The sequence below is a fragment of the Pongo pygmaeus genome, chromosome 13 (assembly GCF_028885625.2).
Source record: "Pongo pygmaeus isolate AG05252 chromosome 13, NHGRI_mPonPyg2-v2.0_pri, whole genome shotgun sequence".
Taxonomy (NCBI): domain Eukaryota; kingdom Metazoa; phylum Chordata; class Mammalia; order Primates; family Hominidae; genus Pongo; species Pongo pygmaeus.
Window position 1 is genome coordinate 102,359,203 of NC_072386.2, and position 21,068 is coordinate 102,380,270.

The 21,068-nt window shown below is 37.6% G+C and overlaps 1 protein-coding gene across 1 annotated transcript in view; it reads left to right on the top strand.

The window, feature by feature from the left end:
• UGCG (UDP-glucose ceramide glucosyltransferase) overlaps nt 1-20,127 on the top strand; it is a 38,491-nt gene extending 18,364 nt beyond the window's left edge. The window contains exons 3-9 of the mRNA XM_054500513.2: nt 7,516-7,618; nt 9,450-9,551; nt 11,051-11,163; nt 14,167-14,345; nt 16,020-16,106; nt 16,915-17,104; nt 17,567-20,127. Coding sequence (XP_054356488.1) covers nt 7,516-7,618; nt 9,450-9,551; nt 11,051-11,163; nt 14,167-14,345; nt 16,020-16,106; nt 16,915-17,104; nt 17,567-17,737 — 945 coding nt within the window. The 3' untranslated portion in view covers nt 17,738-20,127. The remainder of the gene's footprint in view (nt 1-7,515; nt 7,619-9,449; nt 9,552-11,050; nt 11,164-14,166; nt 14,346-16,019; nt 16,107-16,914; nt 17,105-17,566) is intronic.
• The last annotated feature ends 941 nt before the right edge of the window (nt 20,128-21,068 follow it).

Sequence of the window (21,068 nt, forward strand, 5' to 3'; positions counted from 1 at the left end):
CATTGTCAAGTGCCTGGTAGTTTGAAAATAAAAATTTTCTTCCATGAGAGTTGGATATGAACAATAGGAAGAGGAGACAAGGAGAGGGAGAAAGCAGTGTTAGTGGTCTGAAATGGGTTGCAGTACAGCCAGAACTAAACGTGACTTCTCCGGAGAAACTGGCTTTGAGCCAAGAATAGATTACAATTAGCGGTAAGGTAGGGTTTCATCTTACCTCATTTTTAATTTCCTTACTGTTCTGATTTTAATAGCTACTTGTATTGCTTATACCATTTATCTATATAATCTGTATATCTGTAAACTCAGTGTACTCCCTTAATTGGAGAACTTCAGTTTTCTTGAGACGAAAGTATTCTTTTTATCACTTTGCTTTAGTAGTCCACCTGTAGTTTCTTAGGATAACTTAATATTCTTTGATTTTTGTACTTAGGTTTACAGCAGCTTTGTATTAAATTGCTTGAGACTGGCTTTTGAAAGGGCATTTTGGTGGTAACAGACCACTTGTGAGAAGAATGTGTCTTTAAGCCTCTACCCATTTGACTTTCAGTACAGTTTAGTTTTCCCTTTGTGGTATCTACTCACTTGCCTCAATTTTTACCCTGTTGCCTCAGTTTTTCCATAGCTATGTTTGCTACTGGGAGAGTCGTCCCTCTGAATTTTTTTGGACAGGGTAGCTCAGATAGTCAGAAGGAAGATGATATGCGCACTACACTTCTCATGGTGACTGGTTTTCATGCTCTTATTTCTTTTCTTTTAGCCTTTATTTTTCTTGGTAGCACCAATGAAAAGAATAGAGAAGACACAGATGTGATAGCCTTAATGCAGCACTTATTAAGTAGGTAGACATGAGTATCATTCAGTTGTATTTTTAGTGTTTTTATATTATTGCTTTGGAGTTTTGGAGTTTAGAAGCCGATTTCGGAGTATTGGAAGCTGTTTTGAAGCAAAAAAATTATATGTTCTAGTTTGTGTGTGTTTATATGCTTAATAATTTTAGATATTTGAATTAAATACATGTGTTAACTTCAATTAAATATGTAATTTTTAAATAAGATATAATTGTACATACTTGTTTTTTCAAACTAAAAAATGTAAAACTTAGCCTTTTGTAATTGAGAAAGAAAGATATTAATAAAATAAATTGTAAAATAGGCTTTGCAGTAAGAAAAATGGGAGATTTTCAAGCTCCATAAAAGTAAATCCAAAGGAGAATTAATGTTTATGAATGAAAGAAATTTTTCATTGATTATGAATGAATCTTAGAGCATAGCTTAGAGTCATATGCATTATCATTGTGAAACTTAATCTCACGTTTCAGTTTTTGAACCATCCTCTTTCACTTTCCCCGTTCAACCACTCTTAAAATTGGTCATGGGATTTTTATGTTGCAGTGCTTGTGAGATGATAGTCATGGGATTTAAATGCTTGAGGAAGTCAGTGAGGGGTTTAGTTGTAGAAAGAATGTTTTTTTTTTAAGACAGTATCTTGCTTTGTCACCTAGGCTGGAGCATAGTGGCACAATCATGGCTCACTGCAGCCTTGGCCTCCCAGGCTCAACCAGTCCTCCCACCTCACCCTCCCTAGTAGCTGGGACTATGGGCATGTGCCTCCACAACTGGCTGATTTTTGTATTTTTTGTAGAGGGTGTTGCCATGTTGCCGGGGCTGGTCTTGAACTCTTGGGCTCAAGCAGTCCGCCCACCTCAGCCTCCCAAAGTGCTGGGATTACAGACGTGAGCCACCATGCCCTACTGAAGAATTTTTAAAAGTAACCCCAGGGTTATATGTATCCGTTGATTATGAACATTTCTAATGACCCCATAACTGATTTCTTGTGAATGAAGATTTTGGCCAGGCGTGGTGGCTTGTGCTTGTAATCCCAGCACTTTGGGAGGCTGAGGCGGGAGGATTGCTTGAGGCCAGGTGTTCAAGACCAGCCTGGGCAACACAGTGAGACACCATCTTCAAAAAAATAAAAATTAAAAAATTGAAATAAAAAATTGTTTTGGAAATTACAGTTTAGAATGATCTCAAGAGCTCTTGTTTTCACTTAGAGTAGTAGCTCTTTTTCCATTTAGTTATATCATTTAAGTGGGTTGAGGAGAAAGCTATTTTGACATTCATTGTAAAATGAAGAATAGCATCTGCAGATTATTTTATTCTTTGTTAGTACAGAATTTTATTTTCTAATTATAAAAGTAGGTTTAGCTGTATAAATAGAAAGTTTGGAAAGCAGAGGAGAAGTGCAAAGTACCTGCAATCTAAGGGAAATATTTGATCTCACAGCATTTTATTTACGTTGTAAAAACCAAATACAATGGCAAATGTTCCACAGGAGACTAAAGTTAAACCACTGAAATCACGCATATCTGAGTGTGAACAGACGGGGCATTTGTGTCACCAAGAAGTCAAGGAGACCCAAAATAAACATTTACGTGACTGCCAGGCGCAGTGCCCTTTCATATTTGCATTTTGCCTGGTGTGAACATCGTTTTACCAGAGTATGGAAATATTTTCATTTTGGACATAACTTTCTCTTCTAATATTTGATTGGGACTATCATAGGCCATTTGGGGGAAAATAATAAAACATGTTGAAGTTTTAAAATTTTACTTAATTTTGGACATGTGCAAGAAAATTTACTACTACTGTTACTTGCTCTGAATTTCTAGGTTTCAATTTTGGTGAGACTAGACTAGTTGCTCTGAAAGATCTCTGTGCTGTATACATCTTACAAATCTACTTTTATACTGATACTCATTCCTTGGGAAGACATAAAAGAATGAAAAGGTGATGCAGTTCATTTTCCACAACATTGAACACTCATTCGTCACCAGCATAGAAGGGATTTGGGGAGAGATTAAGCAGTGGCAGGAATAGTCAATAATCTGCATCTAAAGTGGCTTGCTGGCTTTACTTCAGTAAATTCTGGCCATGTGAAGAATACCTAAATCAACTATCAGAGTTATTAACAGTGAACCTATCATAACTATGATTTTTTTTTTCTTTTTTGCAATTATGGAATTGATTTCTTTCTTTTTTCTTTTGAGGCAGAGTCTTGCTCTGTCACCCAGGCTGGAGTACAATGCCACAATCTCGGCTCACTGCAATTTCCGCCTCCTGGGTTCAAGCAATTCTCCTGTGTGAGCCTTCCGAGAAGCTGGGATTACAGGCACATGCCACTACCGCTGGCTAATTTTTGCGTTTTTAGTAGAGAGAGGATTTCATCATGTTGGCCAGGCTGGTCTTGAACTCCTGACCTCAGTTGATCCCCCCACCTCAGCCTCCTAAAGTGCTGGGATTGCAGGTGTGAGCCACCGTGCCTGGCCTGATTTAACAATTTTAATACAGGGATTCTTAGCAAATAAAATATCTGATCAAATCGTGAAGACACAGAGCTGATAGCTGAAAAATGATTCCTGGTTAAAATCTGATACTTTAGAAAATACTTGGAATACTGCCTCCAATTTGGTGTAATTTCCAGTATCAAAAACAAATGAATCTTATGTATTTGTGTCTGAACTTTTTTTTGGATAATATGAATATGAGTCTTATTTACACTCTGGCTAATCAGAAAGTATTTGTTTTTAATTAAAAATTATGTTTAAGCAGTGTAATCAATAAAAATTAAAACTTCAAACCTTGCATCTGAATAAAGGCAGACTGTACCTCCCTTACTTATAACCTCCCTACTTAACACTAGTATAGCATTTTTCTTCCCATTGAGTATATTTCTAGTACTATATTTTTACAAAATTTTCTCTTGCTGGGGAAAATAAAAGCTAAGATTAGGTTTTTATTGTACTTTATGGAATTGTATTACTTATAAACATTTCCTTTCATCATATGTACTCATACTTACAAAATAGCATTAAAAAAGCATTAAAGGCTAGGCATAGTGGCTCATGCCTATAATACCAGCACTTTGGGAGGCTGACGTGGGCAGATCACTTGAGCCCAAGCATTCAAGACCAGCTTGTCGTCTGTACTAAAAATACAAAAATTAGCCGGGTGTGGTGGTGCACACCTATAGTCCCAGCTACTAGGGAGGCTGAGGTGGGAGGATTGCTTGAGCCTAGGAAGTTGAGGCTATAGTGAGCCAAGATCACGCCACTGCACTCCAGCCTGGGTGACAGTGAAAGACCCTGTCTCAAAAAAACAGCATTAAAGAAACTGTGCTGGCTGGGCGCGGTGGCTCACGCCTGTAATCCCAGCACTTTGGGAGGCCGAGGCAGGCAGATCACGAAGTCAGAAGATCTAGACCATCCTGGCTAGCACAGTGAAACTCTGTCTCTACTAAAGAAAGATACAAAAAATTAGCTGGGCGTGGTGGTGGGTGCCTGTAGTCCCAGCTACTCGGGAGGCTGAGGCAGGAGAATGGCGTGAACCCAGGAGGCCAAGCTTGCAGTGAGCGGAGATAGCGCCACTGCACTCCAGCCTGGGTGACAGAGCGAGACTCCGTCTCAAAAAAACAAACAAACAAACAAACTATGCTATGTTTGGAAAAACAAGGAACTCTTTAGAGCAATCCTGGCTGAGCAGCCTCCTATAGTAGGAAAGCTCGTTGTTACTTTTGCCGTTTGAAAAGTTGCTTAACCTCTCTAATCATTATTGTGAATGTCATTGCCTTTTTGGTGGCTCAGCCAAACATTGTTTTGAGAGTCGGGATGGGAGGCTGACTGACACTTTCTGTGACTTAGAGTCAGCTCTTAAGGAAATCTCAGGAGGATGGTAGAAGTAGGGCCCTTTCCATTTTCAGATTTTTATCTGGTCTCTGGAGACCAGGTAACTGTCAAGTCGGTTTCAGTACCTCTTGGGTGGCAATTTTCGTCAGTCATCATTAGAGGTAGATATTGGATAGAATATATAATAACAGCAGTAGGTAGGTAAAAGTATGAGGAAAATATACATTGTTTTCCTCATTGACTTAATTATTAAGAAAACATGTTTTTCATTTGACAAAAAATCTTATTAGCTAAACCTTCTTCATTAACCTTAGTCTTGGTTCTTTTGTGATCAACTGCAAATTTCTTTTATTTTTATTTTATTTTTTCCCCGAGATGGAGTTTCACTCTTGTTGCCCAGGCTGGAGTACAGTGGCGCAATCTCGGCTCACTGCGACCTCCCTCAGCCTCCCAGGTTCAGGCGATTCTCCTGCCTCAGCTTCCCAAGTAGCTGTGATTACAGGCGTGTGCCACCATGCCTGCTAATTATTGCATTTTTAGTAGAGACAGGGTTTCACCATGTTGGTCAGGCTGGCCTCGAACTCCTGACCTCAGGTGATCCACCCGCCCTGGCCTCCAAAGTGCTGGGATTACAGGCTTGAGCCACCACGCCTGGCCCACAAATTTTTTTATTGGCAGTTTTTGCTGAGATTATAGGTAGTGGGCAAACAATTGTTATTATGCTCACAGGCACTATAAACATTTTATTTCTACTTTTTACTTGTGTGTGCTTATCAGTGGAAGTAAATATAACAGACTTTGTCGTTCTCTTGAGTTAGCTTTGTTATGTTTTCATGGGCATAATTAACCTCCCTTCTGTGCTTAAAAATGTTCATCCAGTTTTATGTTGTTTGTTTTGTTTTGTTTTGTTTTTTGAGATGGAGTCTCGCTCTATCGCCCAGGCTGGAGTGCAGTGGCATGATCTGGGCTCACTTCAGTCTCCGCCTCCTGGGTTCAAGTGATTCTCCTGCCTCAGCCTCCCAAGTAGCTGGGATTATAGGCGCGTGCCACTACACTTGGCTAATTTTTTGTATTTTTAGTAGAAACAGGGTTTCACCATGTTTCCCAGGCTGGTCTCAAAAACCTGACCTCAAGTGATCCACCAGCCTTGGCTTCCTGAGATGCTGGGATTACAGGCATGAGCCACCGTGCCTGGCCGTTCAACCAGTTTTAGAAAAGATTTGGTAGGAAATTTCTTCATTGAGTCAACATCAATTTATTACCACTTCTGGAAAAAAAAATCACTACTTAGAATACATATCCTACAAATTATAGAGTAGTATTTTTGTATGTTAAGGACAAATACTTAAAAAATTTAGTTGTTGGCTGAGCGTGGTGGCTCACGCCTGTAATCCCAGCACTTTGGGAGGCAGAGGCAAGCAGATCACAAGGTCACGAGTTTGAGACCAGCCCGGCCAATGAAACTCCATCTCTACTAAAAATAAAAAAATTAGCCGAACATGGTGGCAGGCGTCTGTAGTCCCAGCTACTCCTGCTTGGGAGGCTGAGGCAGGAGAATCGATTGAACCTGGGAGGTTGCGGTGAGCCGAGATCATGCCACTGCACTCCAGCCTGGGCGACAGTGAGACTCTTGTCTCAAAAAAAAAAAAAAAATTGAGTTGTTAATGGAAATTTAGGGGTTCAGTTCAGGATTTTATAAATCTGGCTGCATGTCAGATCACCCCAGAGATTCTGACTCAAAAGTCTAAAATAGGGTCCAATTCTCTTTTAAAAATAAATGCCCCAGGGTGATTTTTTTTTTTTTTTTTTTTTTTTTTGAGGCAGGGTCTCACTCTGTTTCCCAGGCTGAAATGTAGTGGCGCAGTCTTCGGCTCACTGCAGCCTCAACCTCCTGGGCTCAAGCAATCCTCCCACCTCAGCCTCCCAAGTAGCTGGGACCACAGGCATGCCTCACCATGCCCAGCTAATTTTTAAAATTTTTTGTAGAGACAGGGCCTCGCCTTTTTGCCCAGGCTGCTCTCGAGCACCTAGGCTCAAGCAGTCTTCCCACCTTGACCTCCCAAAGTGCTGGGATTATAGGCATGAGCCACCGCGCCCAGCCCCAGGGTAATTTTGTCACAGCTGGGCAAGTGTTAAGAAATACCTTTCTTAATTTACTGTTAAAAATCTAAACATAGCACTGGGCAAAATAAAGTTGTGGGTATTTTCATAGTTACAAGGCTAAGCATGCATTTCAAGATCGTAAATGTCCATTCAAATCAAATTCTGTTTTGTTTCAAAAAGTTATGAAACAAAAAAGGGTAATCTGACTTTGTCCTTTTCATGTGATGAATTTGGAAGGGCCCTTTAAATTTATTATAATGGGATTTTATATGAAATTTGTTGCACCTTCATGAAATAATATTAAATATAGAGACAAAGCTTCTAGAGAGAGGTTGTGTTTATTTTGCTTCCTTTTGATGTCACTTTTTACTCTGCTAGGCACCCTGTGAGCAGTTAGTGAATCTTCAGTAATGATGGCCATGGACAAGCTTGAGATCCAGTTAATTCCTAGGAGATTCCTATCTGGGAATGGCAAGACTGCAGTTGTGGGCACTGCCAGTCTCTTCCTTATTTCTTCTGCTTGCAGATAGGCTCCTAATTAGAAGCTTCACTCCATTAAAGCAACACTTGTTATCATAAGTGTTTGCATCCATTGTGAATGCTCTCTTTTAAAACTTTGCATAATACAACTGCTTGTTTTTTCCTGTGCTTTTTTGTTCAATCAATACATGCTAGTAAGTGCTTATTTTTTTAAAGAACTTAATTTACATACAATGCTTTTTGACTAGTATGAAGTGCTCCTTTGTGTACAAGATCATGATGATCCAGCCATTGATGTATGTAAGAAGCTTCTTGGAAAATATCCAAATGTTGATGCTAGATTGTTTATAGGTAAGTAACAAATTCTGTAGTAACCATTTTCCATTGATAGTATTAAGTATCAGTAATCTCTGCATTGAACTGAAGATTAAGGTGTTAGCCGTGTTTGTTTTAAACATGTTTGTTGGAGTACTGAAAGGTGTTTACGTCCTTTTGAGAAAAGTTATAAAAACAAAGGTGTTTTTTTCATATCTGAGATGAACAAAATCACACACAAAATAATATTTTTCCCATTAATCAGACATGAGGGTCTGTTATTTTTTGTTTCTTCAATATTTTAAATGTGTGGCCTTTTAAGTATCTTACTGACTATAATTGGAGTGAATGATAGAATTCACTTTTATTACATTACAAGAAGGGTATTTTTCCAAAAGCCTACATACAGGCTTATTTGAAAGACTTGTAGAGGTGTGTTTGCCATTAATGTTTTTTTTTTAACATAGAACTGATGTGGTCTCTCTAAAAAACAAGTAAGTCGTATAAAATGATATCAGATCTTTGCTATTTGAAGATAGGGCAATGATTTAAATTTTTTATTAGCTTAAAATGCAAATTTGAAAATTAATATAAGTGTAGCATGCCTACGAATTAATCAGGACCATTACAAATCTATCAACTCATGGTCAGAGATGCTCATTCTTCACATGTGCTATCTTAAATTATTTACTGTCATATATTTATGGGGTTTTTTTGGTGTTTTTTTTTTTTTTTTGATACGGATTTTTTGCTCTTATCAACCAGGCTGGAGTGCAATGGCACGATTTCAGCTCACTACAGCCCCTTCCACCCGGGTTCAAGCGATTCTCCTGCTTCAGCCTCCTGAGGAGCTGGGATCACAGGCGTGCATCACCATGCCCAGCTAATTTTTTTGTATTTTTAGCAGAGACAGGGTTTCACGTCAGGCTGGTCTCGAACTGCTGACCTCAGGTGATCCACCTGCCTCGGCCTCCCAAAAGTGCTGGGATTATAGCCTCCCCAGTAGCTGGGATTACAGTCAGGCACCACCACGCTCAGCTAATTTTTTTGTATTTTTAGCAGAGATAGGGTTTTGCCATGTCATACTGGTCTCGAATTCCTGACCTCAGGTGATCTACCCCCTTCGACCTCCCAAAGTGCTGGGATTACAGGCGTGAGCCCATGGCGCCCAGCCATGTGTATTTATATTTAATAAACCTTTATTAAATATAATCTCACTGTATTTATGAATTTATACTGTTTTAATTATAGCTTGAAAATGACGCCTATAGCTTTTTCCCTTAGGATTATTTTTTAAATTGACAAATAAAATTTGTATATATTTTTGGTGTACAGCATGATGTTTTGAAATATATATGTAGACACACATTGTGGAATAGCTAAATTAAGTTAATTAACATATGCATTACCACACATATTTATTCATGGTGGGAAATCTCTCTTAGCAGTTTTCAAGTAAACAACATGTTGTTATATACTTTCTCATGTACTTATACTTTATTTGTGGTGAGAAATCTACTCAGTCATTTTCAAGTATACCATACATTGTTGTTACCTATAGTTGCCACGTTGTACAATTGCCGTTAAATATTGACTCATACTTAACTATACTAAGGCAAGGATTAAGAATTAGAAAAAGTGAAACAGTGAATTTTCAAAGATAAATGATACAGTTTTCCTTTTGAGAATGGACAGCTTTGTCCTCAATATATTATTATGAATAATAGAGAATGTTAAATAATATGAAAGTGTGTTTATTTTAATTATTAAATATGCAAGTACTTTTCATTTCTATCATGTATCTTTATACTTTAAAATATTTTTAATGTTGCATAAATCTTTTACTACTGTACCTTTACATTTTTAGGTGGCAAAAAAGTTGGCATTAATCCTAAAATTAATAATTTAATGCCAGGATATGAAGTTGCAAAGTATGATCTTATATGGATTTGTGATAGTGGAATAAGAGGTGAGGTTTTTTTCTTATTTATTTTATAAAACTATTAATTTGAAGATAAAATGCTAAAAGCAATCTCAGATACATTCATGAGTTCTTTTTATTTGCCTAAAAGAGTAATTTATTTCATCATCATTTCATGGTAATACGTCCAGTTATGCTTACTAAGTTTTTAATTTTTTTAATCCTAAACTAGAATGTTACATGTATTAAAATGTTTTCATTTTGAAGAGAAAATTTCAACCGTTAAATTAAAAATGGTTGTGGTTCATTATATAATCTGCAAGCTTTCCCATGGGTGTAACTTCTCCCTTGTTTGCCTGACACTTTAATGTGTTTCGGCTTGCATAATACACCGTCTCACAAAGGGACAGAAATTAATAGGTGCATATTTTACTAGAACACATACACTTATCAGACTATACACATGACTTTTTACTTAAATGATTTTAGCAAGAAGCCTTTCATATACTGAAATTATAACTTGCATTTTTGAACACTCATAATAGTTTCAGTGTTCTATAATATTTTGTTATATTCTAATTGCCTTAAGTTTCTCAGCCCCAATACTATTCACATTTTGGGCTTTGTTGTGGGAGCTGTCTTGTAGGATGTTTAGCAGCATCCCTGGTATCTACCATGTGATGCCAGTAGTACCCCCTTCTCAGTAGTAAAAGCAAAAATATCTTCAGATGTTGCCAGATGTCCCCTGTGGGGCAGAATTGCCCCCAGTTGAGAAGCACTGACCTAGAATGACTATGTAAGGTCCAAATACAACTTTTCTTTATACAGTAGATTTAGTTCTTAAAGACTGGGAGGAAATGAAAAATAAGGTCATGTAAAAATGATATGAGATGTTTGCTAAAGATTGGGCAATAATTTAAATTTTTTATTAGCTTAAAATGCAAATCAGAAAATGAACATAAATGTCGCACTCCTATGAGTTAATCAGGACCATTACAAATCTATCAACTGGTCAGAGATGATGTTCATTCTTCATATTTGCTATCTTAAATTATTTACTATCATATGTTTTTCAGTGTACAGATCTCTGTTGAATATAATCACATTCCATTCCTGTGTGGAAATCTGATACTCACAGAGAAGGTAGTCTCATTTCCTCTGGTTGGAGAGTAGAGAAGCCAGCACAAGAACTGAGGTCCTTTAACCTCTGCTCCTGAACCTTTTCCACTAGGACACATTGTCCTTACTCCAATTTAGAAGTTCCAACGGGGGTAACTTTTTCAAAGTATATTCTGCCTCTGGTACATAGTAGGTATATACTGGACTAAAAAATGTATAAATTAGCTTTCAAGAATTAGGCCCTTTTGAAATTTTGTATTCTCCTCAGAAAGGTGGTTGAGATTCATTTTATTAGATCCATATGTTTAAAATAATGTATTTTATTAAGAATTTAATAACAATTCACAAAATATATTTTATATTAGTGGGCATTCTACTAAAAACAAATTTTCTTTACTCCCCCTCTCTGCCTTTTTTTTAAATTGTAGTAATTCCAGATACGCTTACTGACATGGTGAATCAAATGACAGAAAAAGTAGGCTTGGTTCACGGGCTGCCTTACGTAGCAGACAGACAGGGCTTTGCTGCCACCTTAGAGCAGGTGAGTATGGTGGTTTTAAATCATGTTCATGGTATCAGACCCCTCATTTCCCAGAAGCTTGAGACTATGGGAGCTGGAATTAGGTATCTCAAGTTAACTGTATGAAGTCCATTTGGGAACCTGCTGTGTTCTAGAAGCCCTGAGTTGAGAGCAGCTGTTTTCATTAGTGAGGAAATTCTTGGGACCCTGACTGTACCCTGGCAGTGAACAGCTGTGCACAGGAAATGCCTGTGGTCTTATTGCCAGCTGAACACAGTCTAACCTCCTGCCTTGTATTCACTTCCAGTTCTAGAGTTCAGTTCTTTATATTGTTCTTTCAAACATTCGATCTGAAAAGAACCGCTGGCCCCCTCCCGCCGCCGGCTTTTTTTTTTTTTTTTTTTTTTTTTTTTGAGACAGAGCCTTGCTCTGTTGCCCAGGCTGGAGTGCAGTGGCACGATCTCAGCTCATTGCAGCCTCCACTTCCCAGGTTCAAACGATTCTTCTGCCTCAGCCTCCCAAGTAGCTGGGATTTCAGGTGTGCTACTACACCTGGCTAACTTTTGTATTTTTAGTAGAAATGGGGTTTCACCGTGTTGGCCAGGCTGCCCTCAAACTCCTGACCTCAAGTGATCCGCCTGCCTCAGCCTCCCAAAGTGCTGGGATTACGGGCGTGAGCCACTGCGCCCAGCCCTCAAAAGAACCTTTTTAAAATATCACAAAGTATTTCAAATATACAGAAAAGAAAATGTATTCATACAAGTCCTTATAAAACCTATTTGATGTCCTTTTAAAACATATTTCTAATAATTACCTGAGAAACTTATGTTTTCATTTTATTTTTTCTCCAACTTAGAAATAGTAACATCCATAGGAAACTATAAATAATGGAAAAGTATAAGATGCAAAAAAACAAAAACCAACAACCTAGAACCCTAACAATTACAGGAAGTTTCTGGGGTTTTTTTTGGCTTTTTGGTGTTTTTTTGAGATGGTGTCTTGCTCTGTTGCCCAGGCTGGAGTGCAGTGGTGCAATCTTGGCTCACTGCAAGATCTGCCTCCCAGGTTCACGCCATTCTCCTGCCTCAGCCTCCTGAGTAGCTGGGACTACAGGTGCCCGCCACCACGCCCGGCTAATTTTTTGTATTTTTGATAGAGACGGGGTTTCACCGTGTTAGCCAGGATGGTCTCGATCTCCTGACCTCGTGATCCACCCTCCTTGGCCTCCCAAAGTGCTGGGATTACAGGCGTGAGCCACCATGCCGGGCCAGAAGTTTCTGTTTTTAAAAATAGAGGTTTGTTGTATCATTTGGACACTTTGGAGTCCTTATTTCCGCCCCCCACCCCTTCTGGGCCCTTTAGAAAACATTGTTGAGATAGTATTCTAAAAATAATCTGTATCTTATTTTTGTGACTTTGTAAGCTTTTCCCATATCATTAATAGCTTTTCATAAGAGTAATTTTTATTGGCTGTATCATAGGCCATCGTATGTGTGTCCTGTGCTTGAGTTAATCATTCCTGTACTGTTAAACATTTGGGAGGAAAAATGTGTTGTAATGTTATAAGGACAGATACGTGATTTCAGTCTTTAAATATGTCAACTTGCTCTTAAGCATATCTGCGTTTATATTCTTTTGAATTGCAGTCTTATGATTGCCACATATCTGAAGGGGTAAAGGTACGTTGTGGGAACTTGGATCTGGCCTTTGGCAGTTTGAACCGTGAGCTCTTTCTTAATATTGCCTGTAAATATATTTGTCCTACTGCAAGAAATTGTTAGTCTTAAATACCAGAATTTTTGTTTAGAAAAAGAAACTGAGTAGCCGCTTTAAAATAAAATACAATATTTTCTAATATAGCACATGGTATTTTTGTCTTAGAAATATCCAAATTGATACAGATGTCAATAACATCTCCGTGATGTATATGTCAATAAACATCTCCCAGAATACACCCATTCCCTTAGTGTAGGTTTAATGTCTGGAAGTCACTCTGCCATACTTAGAATTAATCATTCTCAACTGTAAAGAAATCCTAGGCGCATTCAGCTCAGTGACTAACATCTCATTCCTAAGACCTCAATAACTACTAAGGAATTAGGATGTGTGCCTCTGTTCTTAGAAGTCAGGTTCAGTTCAGTCCCACAAACACTAGGGCTTCACTGGAGTCTGGGTTCAGGGTAGGTAGCAAAAATCATAATCGTAATTGCCCCTTAGAATTCTCTTGCTCTGCACTGTGTGTGTAACTCCTGAGAAAGATCACTACTCTTTATTTCAGGCTGATTAGAAAAGGCAACGTATGAGGTGTAAATAATAAATAGGATTTTATGTCTGCTAAGTAGGGTAATAACAGTCCTTTTCTACCATTGATTTATCAGCTTATATATCTTATGACTTCAGAGTATATGTAGAGAAATGGCAGTAGGGGATGAGAGAGAATTTTAGTATCCCCCTTATGAAAAACACATTGAAAAAAATGGGGAAATTGGGAAGAATCTTAGTGACTAAGGGAGAGGGAGCAGCTAGCAACAAAAGGATGCAAGAAAAGGAATTAAGAAATAGGATTGTGTCCTCTCCCCATCCCCCACCGCCTCCAAAAAATAGGATTGTCCTGATATACCTGTGGGTGGTGTGTATATGCATACATGTATATATACACACATATATATAACATACAAATATGTATATTGATCCCAGTGAAGTAGATGTGTGTGTATATTTACATGAACACCCTAAAAACAAGATACATTGAATATTTGTTAATATTTTATGTATCAATGACTGATATTTTTACCTTATTTTGTATCTAAATTAAGTTTTATTTGGATGCATTTTTAGATTACTTAACTGTGCTTGCTCTATGAAAGCAATATTGTGTACCACTTTTTATTCAGGTAGTCTACGTAAGAATAATAGGATATTCACTCAATCATACTTATAAAAAACCATTGGGAAAAACAGTTCATAAACACCATACTTTTAACATGAAATTCTAATCATACACATTTGTGGTTTTTTGGGCAGGTATATTTTGGAACTTCACATCCAAGATACTATATCTCTGCCAATGTAACTGGTTTCAAATGTGTGACAGGAATGTCTTGTTTAATGAGAAAAGATGTGTTAGATCAAGCAGGAGGACTTATAGCTTTTGCTCAGTACATTGCCGAAGATTACTTTATGGCCAAAGCAATAGCTGACCGGTAAGACAACTAAATGAAGCCATAGTATTTTTATTACCTAACTTCTGTTGGTTTATTCTTTTTGTTCAACCCGTAGATTAGGGCTTTTTAATTTAATTTTATTTTTTTGCTAGTACAGAATAGGTCAATAATTTTATTACCTAACTTCTGTTGGTTTATTCTTTTTGTTCAACCTATAGATTAGGGCTTTTTAATTTAATTTTATTTTTTTAAGTACAGAATAGGTCAATAATTTTATTATTTTGTTTTTGAGACAGAGTCTTGCTCTGTCTGTCACCCAGGCTGGAGTGCAGTGGCGCGATCTTGGCTCACTGTAGCCTCTGCCCCCCGGGTTCAAGTGATTCTCGTGCCTCAGCCACCAGAGTACCTGGGACTACAGGCATGTACCACCACGCGCAGCTAACTTTTGTATTTTTAGTAGAGATGGTGTTTCTTTGTGTTGGCCAGGCTGGTCTTGAACTCCTGAACTCAAGTGGTCTGCCCACCTTGGCCTCCTAAAGTGCTGGGATTACAGGTATGAGCCACCACACCCAGCAGATCAATAATTTTAGAGAGTAATTCATATTCTAATTATAGAATTGTAGATATGTACTAATGAAAGTAAATGTTCTGATTCCTCTACATTTTTCAAATTAATGTGTTTTAAAGTGATTATAAGTTTCTCTGTGTTTAGAATTTTTACTATATAGATACAAATTTCTGTGTTTTAGAAGAATTAAAACTATCAGTGCAGTCATAAACCAGTAGGTGAAAATCTAAAGACTATCATTTCAAAATATGAAATTTGTCAGTGAATTATATGATACTTTGCTAAGAAGCCACTGAAAGATTCATATGACTGACTTAGCATTTCTCTATCACAAAATACTTGTTTTGTTTGGTTTTGTTTTGAGACAGAGTCTTACCCTAACACCCAGGCTGGAGTGCAGTGGCGCAATCTTGGCTCACTGCAGCCTCCGCCTCCTGGGTTCAAACAATTCTCCAGCCTCAGCCTCCCAAGTAGCTGGGATTATAGGCGCCCGCCACCAGGCTTGGCTACTTTTTTTGGTATGTTAGTAGAGGCCGGGTTTCACCATGTTGGCCAGGCTAGTCTCGAACTCCTGACCTCGTGATCCGCCCGCCTCAGCCTCCCAAAGTGCTGGGATTACAGGCATGAGCCACTGCACCAGCCTAAAATACTTGTTTTTAAAGGGGATCACTGCCTTGTGTGAGAATTCTTTTAAGTTTTTTAAAAACTGAAGTGTGTTTTAAATACAAATTCTGTCATGATTGTGTTCATGTGGTTCATGGTTTCTTAGTGTCTCCCATGAGATCCATAATGCCACTTTCTGTTTACATGTCTTGTTGTTTGGTTAGTAGTCATCAGAGACTAATCTATTAAATATGGAGCCGTCTCCATTTTTTTCCAAAATGACTGGATTTTAAGTTTCTTAAATTGTAAAGTAAGGTGGGTACAGTTTCTTCTAGTTCTTAGATGGTGCTGTTACGGGCCAGCGCAATTGCTAAGACATCCATACCTATGGTAGACCTTAAGTCATGTGCTAATCCTGAAAGCTGGGCTCACCCTGAATACCGGCAGTTGCCTGGTCTTTATAATGATTACTGAATGCATAAACAGTTACGCTTGTGTGTGTTCATCATCATAACTTATTTTCTAATTATCTTAATTTTCAGAGGTTGGAAGTTTGCAATGTCCACTCAAGTTGCAATGCAAAACTCTGGCTCATATTCAATTTCTCAGTTTCAATCCAGAATGATCAGGTAAATCAACTGTTTTCTTTTTATACTTCGTTAAAAGGAAAGTGTGGGGGGGAGGGGTGGTAATTTTTACAGGTTTAATGTAGTTAAATGAATGTACCTAAAGGTTGAAGATTTTTGTGTAGTTCCAGAAAATAGAGTTTAACGTCTGTGTTTAAGGTACATTTAATGTCTAAATGTATTTTATTTGCTGTATAACACTGAAAGCACTCAATAGAGAAATGTTGAGACTGAATTTTTTAATATGCTGATCTCTATTTTCTAACTTTCTATGCTGATTAAATTTTATAATCTGTATTCATCAGAGTGTAGGCCATACAAATGAATTTAAAGACGTTTTTCATTGACATCCTAGACAAAAATAGAAAAGAGAGTCATTAAAAAAGATTTTAGGTTGTGTGTGGTGGCTCACACCTGTAATCCCAGCACTTTGGGAGGCCAAGGCGAGAGGACTGCTTGAGCCCAGGAGTTTGAGACCAGCCTGGGCAAAATGGTGAAACCCCGTCTCTACAAAAAAATGCAAAAATTAGCCAGGTGTGGTGGCGTGTACATCTGTGGTCCCAGCTACTTGGTGGGATGAGGTGGGAGGATCGCTTGACCCTGGGAGATTGAAGCTACAGTGAGTGCCACTGCACTCCAGCCTGGGTGACAGAGCAGAACCCCGTCTCAAGTAAAAAAAAAACAAAAAACAAAAAAAGTTTAATGAGAATGGTCTATCACAAGGTAAAAAAATTGTTTATTTGAGGGAAAAAAAAGGATTCGTCTTGTAGCCAGGATATTATTTTAAAGAAAATCCTTTTTGTTTTTCTAGGTGGACCAAACTACGAATTAACATGCTTCCTGCTACAATAATTTGTGAGCCAATTTCAGAATGCTTTGTTGCCAGTTTAATTATTGGATGGGCAGCCCACCATGTATTCAGATGGGATATTATGGTATTTTTCATGTGTCATTGCCTGGCGTGGTTTATATTTGACTACATTCAACTCAGGGGTGTCCAGGTATGTGGATAGGCATGAAAAGGTTGGCGGTCCCTTGGTGGAACTAGAACTATTTCAATTTAGAAAAAGTTGAAGGAAATCTATCTGAGCCATTCTTCAGCTTCCCATTGTAGGTTAGTCTCAGGTTTGAACATTACTTTCTCTAGTGGAATGTTGACACAAAAGTTGATTTACAACTTTCTATTGGTTATATAATCGCTTTTATTAAGTTTCCAAAAACATGAAGTTAATTAAATCAGTGAGTATTCAAACTAATAATACATTAAGATAGCAGTTATTTTAATGCTTCATTAACAGTTAGCATTTTCTTGAACGGTATAACATGGCAGTTAAATTACATAAGGAAGCAGACTTGATTTTACGTAGTATACTTAGAAAAGTGAAATCCAAGAATTTAATTTTTTAACCTTGTGTTTAGTTTGACAGTGAGTGAAATTAAAAAAATTTTTTTTCCATTCCTAGGGTGGCACACTGTGTTTTTCAAAACTTGATTATGCAGTCGCCTGGTTCATCCGTGAATCCATGACAATATACATTTTTTTGTCTGCATTATGGGACCCAACTATAAGCTGGAGAACTGGTCGCTACAGATTACGCTGTGGGGGTACGGCAGAGGAAATCCTAGATGTATAACTACAGCTTTGTGACTGTATATAAAGGAAAAAAAAGAAGTATTATAAATTATGTTTATATAAATGCTTTTAAAGATCTACCTTCTGTAGTTTTATCACATGTATGTTTTGGTATCTGTTCTTTAATTTATTTTTGCATGGCACTTGCATCTGTGAAAAAAAAAAACAAAAAAACACATCTGTAGTCTTGGCCAAATGATACACTTTATTTTGTGGAAATAGAAAATCAAGAGAATTGGTTCTAGGAACCTGGGTTTGTTCATCATTGTTGTTTATTTTTTTAAAATAAATAAATATATATATAGATGCTCTGCAACAAACACTATGACAGTATCCTTCAGTAGAGAAAGTTTCTTATTTGTGAGTACACTCTTTTAGAACATTTACAGGTGGCAGCAGCTTTGCTTTAGAGTTTAGAAGATACTAGAAGGAATGACTATTCATGTCCAAAGTGAATGGTTTTGTGCAGTGAACAACACATGGTGAGGTACTAACTGAGAAACTTTTTCATGCTTTATGCCTACCTCTTGTAGTTGTTGCAGAGCAAATATAAATTGTAATAAGATAGCTAGGCCTTGCAGAAACAAACAGAAAAACTTAAAAAAAAAATAATATAAGAGCTGGAGTCTAGTATTTATATGAATCTGTGAGAGAGAATTTTTTTGATCTCACTGCAATGAACCAAAAGCGGCTGAGTTTGGTTTTTAATTGTAGCCATGTATTGAAGGCATCTTTTTGACCAACTCTTGTTGGTTCTGTCTTGAACCATTGTTAATCACTGTGCTGTAATTAGTATAGCTAAATCTTTTCCTTCCTTGCTCTTCCCCAGCCCACCCCATCTTCCCTTAACATTTTTTCAGGGGGGGTTGGGAGTGGTTTTGTTTTAGTGTGAGTGGATGTTTTGATAGTTGTAAGGAAAAAATGCATTTCAGACACATTTCACACATGAGCTATTTTCTTACACAGTATGTCTTATTGTTAATAAGAATGTAATTTCATGATACAAGTATTTAATATCTTTTTTAAGTCAGTAAATATTCTAGCCATCAATAAATAAATTGCAGTAGAGTATTAAGAGGGGACAGGATGAGTTTACTCTTAAAATTAATCAGTATCAAACTAAGTCTACTGTGTGTGTTTTGTTTTTGTTTTTGTTTTTTGTTTTTGTTTTTTACTATTATAGTAAGTCTAGACTTATTTAAATTGGATTTTTGTATTCCAGTTTATATGACAAAATAGACTAGATCAGCGCTGGTTGTAAATGCATGCTGTACCTCACTGTTTTCTCCCCATCGTGCCGCTAAACTTGCTCGCCAGGTTGTGCTTAACTTGTGGTGAACTGGACTTGATTTTGTTTTGTTTTGTTTTGTTTTTTAAAAAAAAAAAAAAGTAAGGGACAGTGCATAAGCCTTTTCTTTGTTTAGTAGTGGTGTTTTGCTTTTTCTTCAGGATTGGATGGCATGTTGTCCATAGGAATGCCTACTGCAGGGCTAACACTGGCAATATGGCAGCTTTAAATTCTGAGTTAGTACAGTCTCCATGTCAAAGCATAATGTGTAGCATATCAGCAATAACTACATATTTATAGAAAACACTTCTTCACTTTACTGAGCCAATTCATTTAATTGTCAAATGTCTATATCCATGGTTTAAATGGCAACATATCTATAAGTATGTATACACATTATATTTAAGCTTTTCTCTGGGCCAAACTGCTTCATCCTTTTTTCTTTCTTTCTTTCTTTTCTTTTTTTTTTTTTAGCCTTATGATGAATTTGTTTGAAGGGCATTTTCTTTATGAACAAAGGCTTGGATGCATATTCCTTTCTTTCTGTGAATGGGTATTGTTCCCTGAGGAAAGTTGCACAGTGAAAACCAGTCTGGTTGTGACCCACTACATGTTTTGTTTTTAATCACTATTACCTGAGTTGAACTTTGCTCACCATGTTTGTACTTGTTGGTCTGTTTAATGAAGTTTGGTTGATGCCATCCTTTGCACTGCCGAAGTGTAATCTTGTGTATTACTTAGCTTTCTGCTGATCTCAGTATGGACAGTGTAACAACAAAACCAAAATGGCTGGACAGACTTCTTGTGTTTTGTAAATATAAACTAGGACAGTTCTGTAGGTTTGTTCAGTGTGCTAGTGGAGTGTTTCCTTAATGTAAAGCTTCACTTAACAGAGATTCTTTGTTTAGCAAGCTTGGAGTGATGATAAAATGGTAAGAAATAATATAAATGTTGAAGAAAAGCATCACAACAGAACTATAGGAGTCTAAATTAATAAATCTTTAAAAAAAAAACCAGTGTCTAGAATATATACCATGTTTTATTATTTAAAATCATTGTCTTAAATTTTTGTTCAAAAAATAAAAATTTGAATACAATCAAAACGATAGCAATAGTGTATTTTTTGTTCTTTTGTATGTTCCACCATTCACATCAGAATTATTAGAAGAGTCCTGTCAAGTATTCCTTTTGAAATCTTCCTTCCTAAGCCATAGGTAAAATAAATAAGGACATAGGCAGTCCTGTGACTTACGTATGGCTTTTCTACATTGCTTGCCTGTTAAAATCACCTGGAGAACTGTAAAAAAAAAAAAAAAAAATACACAACACACACCCTGGGCCGTGTACACAACACACACACACACCCTGGGCCCTGTACACAACACACACACACACCCTGGGCCCTGTACACAACACATAACACAACACACACACACACACATGCACACACACCCCCTGGGCCCTGCCCACATAGATTTTGGTGTAATCATTCTGGGTGAGGCCTGAGCTCTTCTACCCGTGATTCTACTGTGAGAATGACTGGCTCGTAATGACCTTTAGAAAAGAGCCAGTGGTCCTTTGGGCCCCTCTCCCCCGGGCTCACAGCTTGAACTCAGCCTTTTAGATCTTACCACTCTAATGTCTAGAAAAGGTAAATCCAAAGGAAGGAATGGAATGGCATTATTACTTGAGACCCAGATGGGAGATGGACCTTACGTACTTTCCAAGGCCAGGTCCCTCCCAAGCTGGAGGCCTTTACAGGCCTGTTTTACCACCATCCCATGAGAAAAGAGTGTTCTTAACTGGAGAACAAATCCGGGGTAGAAAGAATCTGCTATCAGCTGGTATTTTTGTCTCTCCATAGTTCATATGTTGAAACCTAATCCCCAATGTGAGGAGGGTCTTTCAAAGTGAGGCCTTTGGTAGGTGATCAGAGCCCTCAGGATGGGATTGATGCTTATAAAGGAAACCCCAGAGAGCTTTCTTGCCTCTTCTGCCATGTGAGGATACGGCAAAAAGGTGACCAGCTATGAACTAGAAAGTC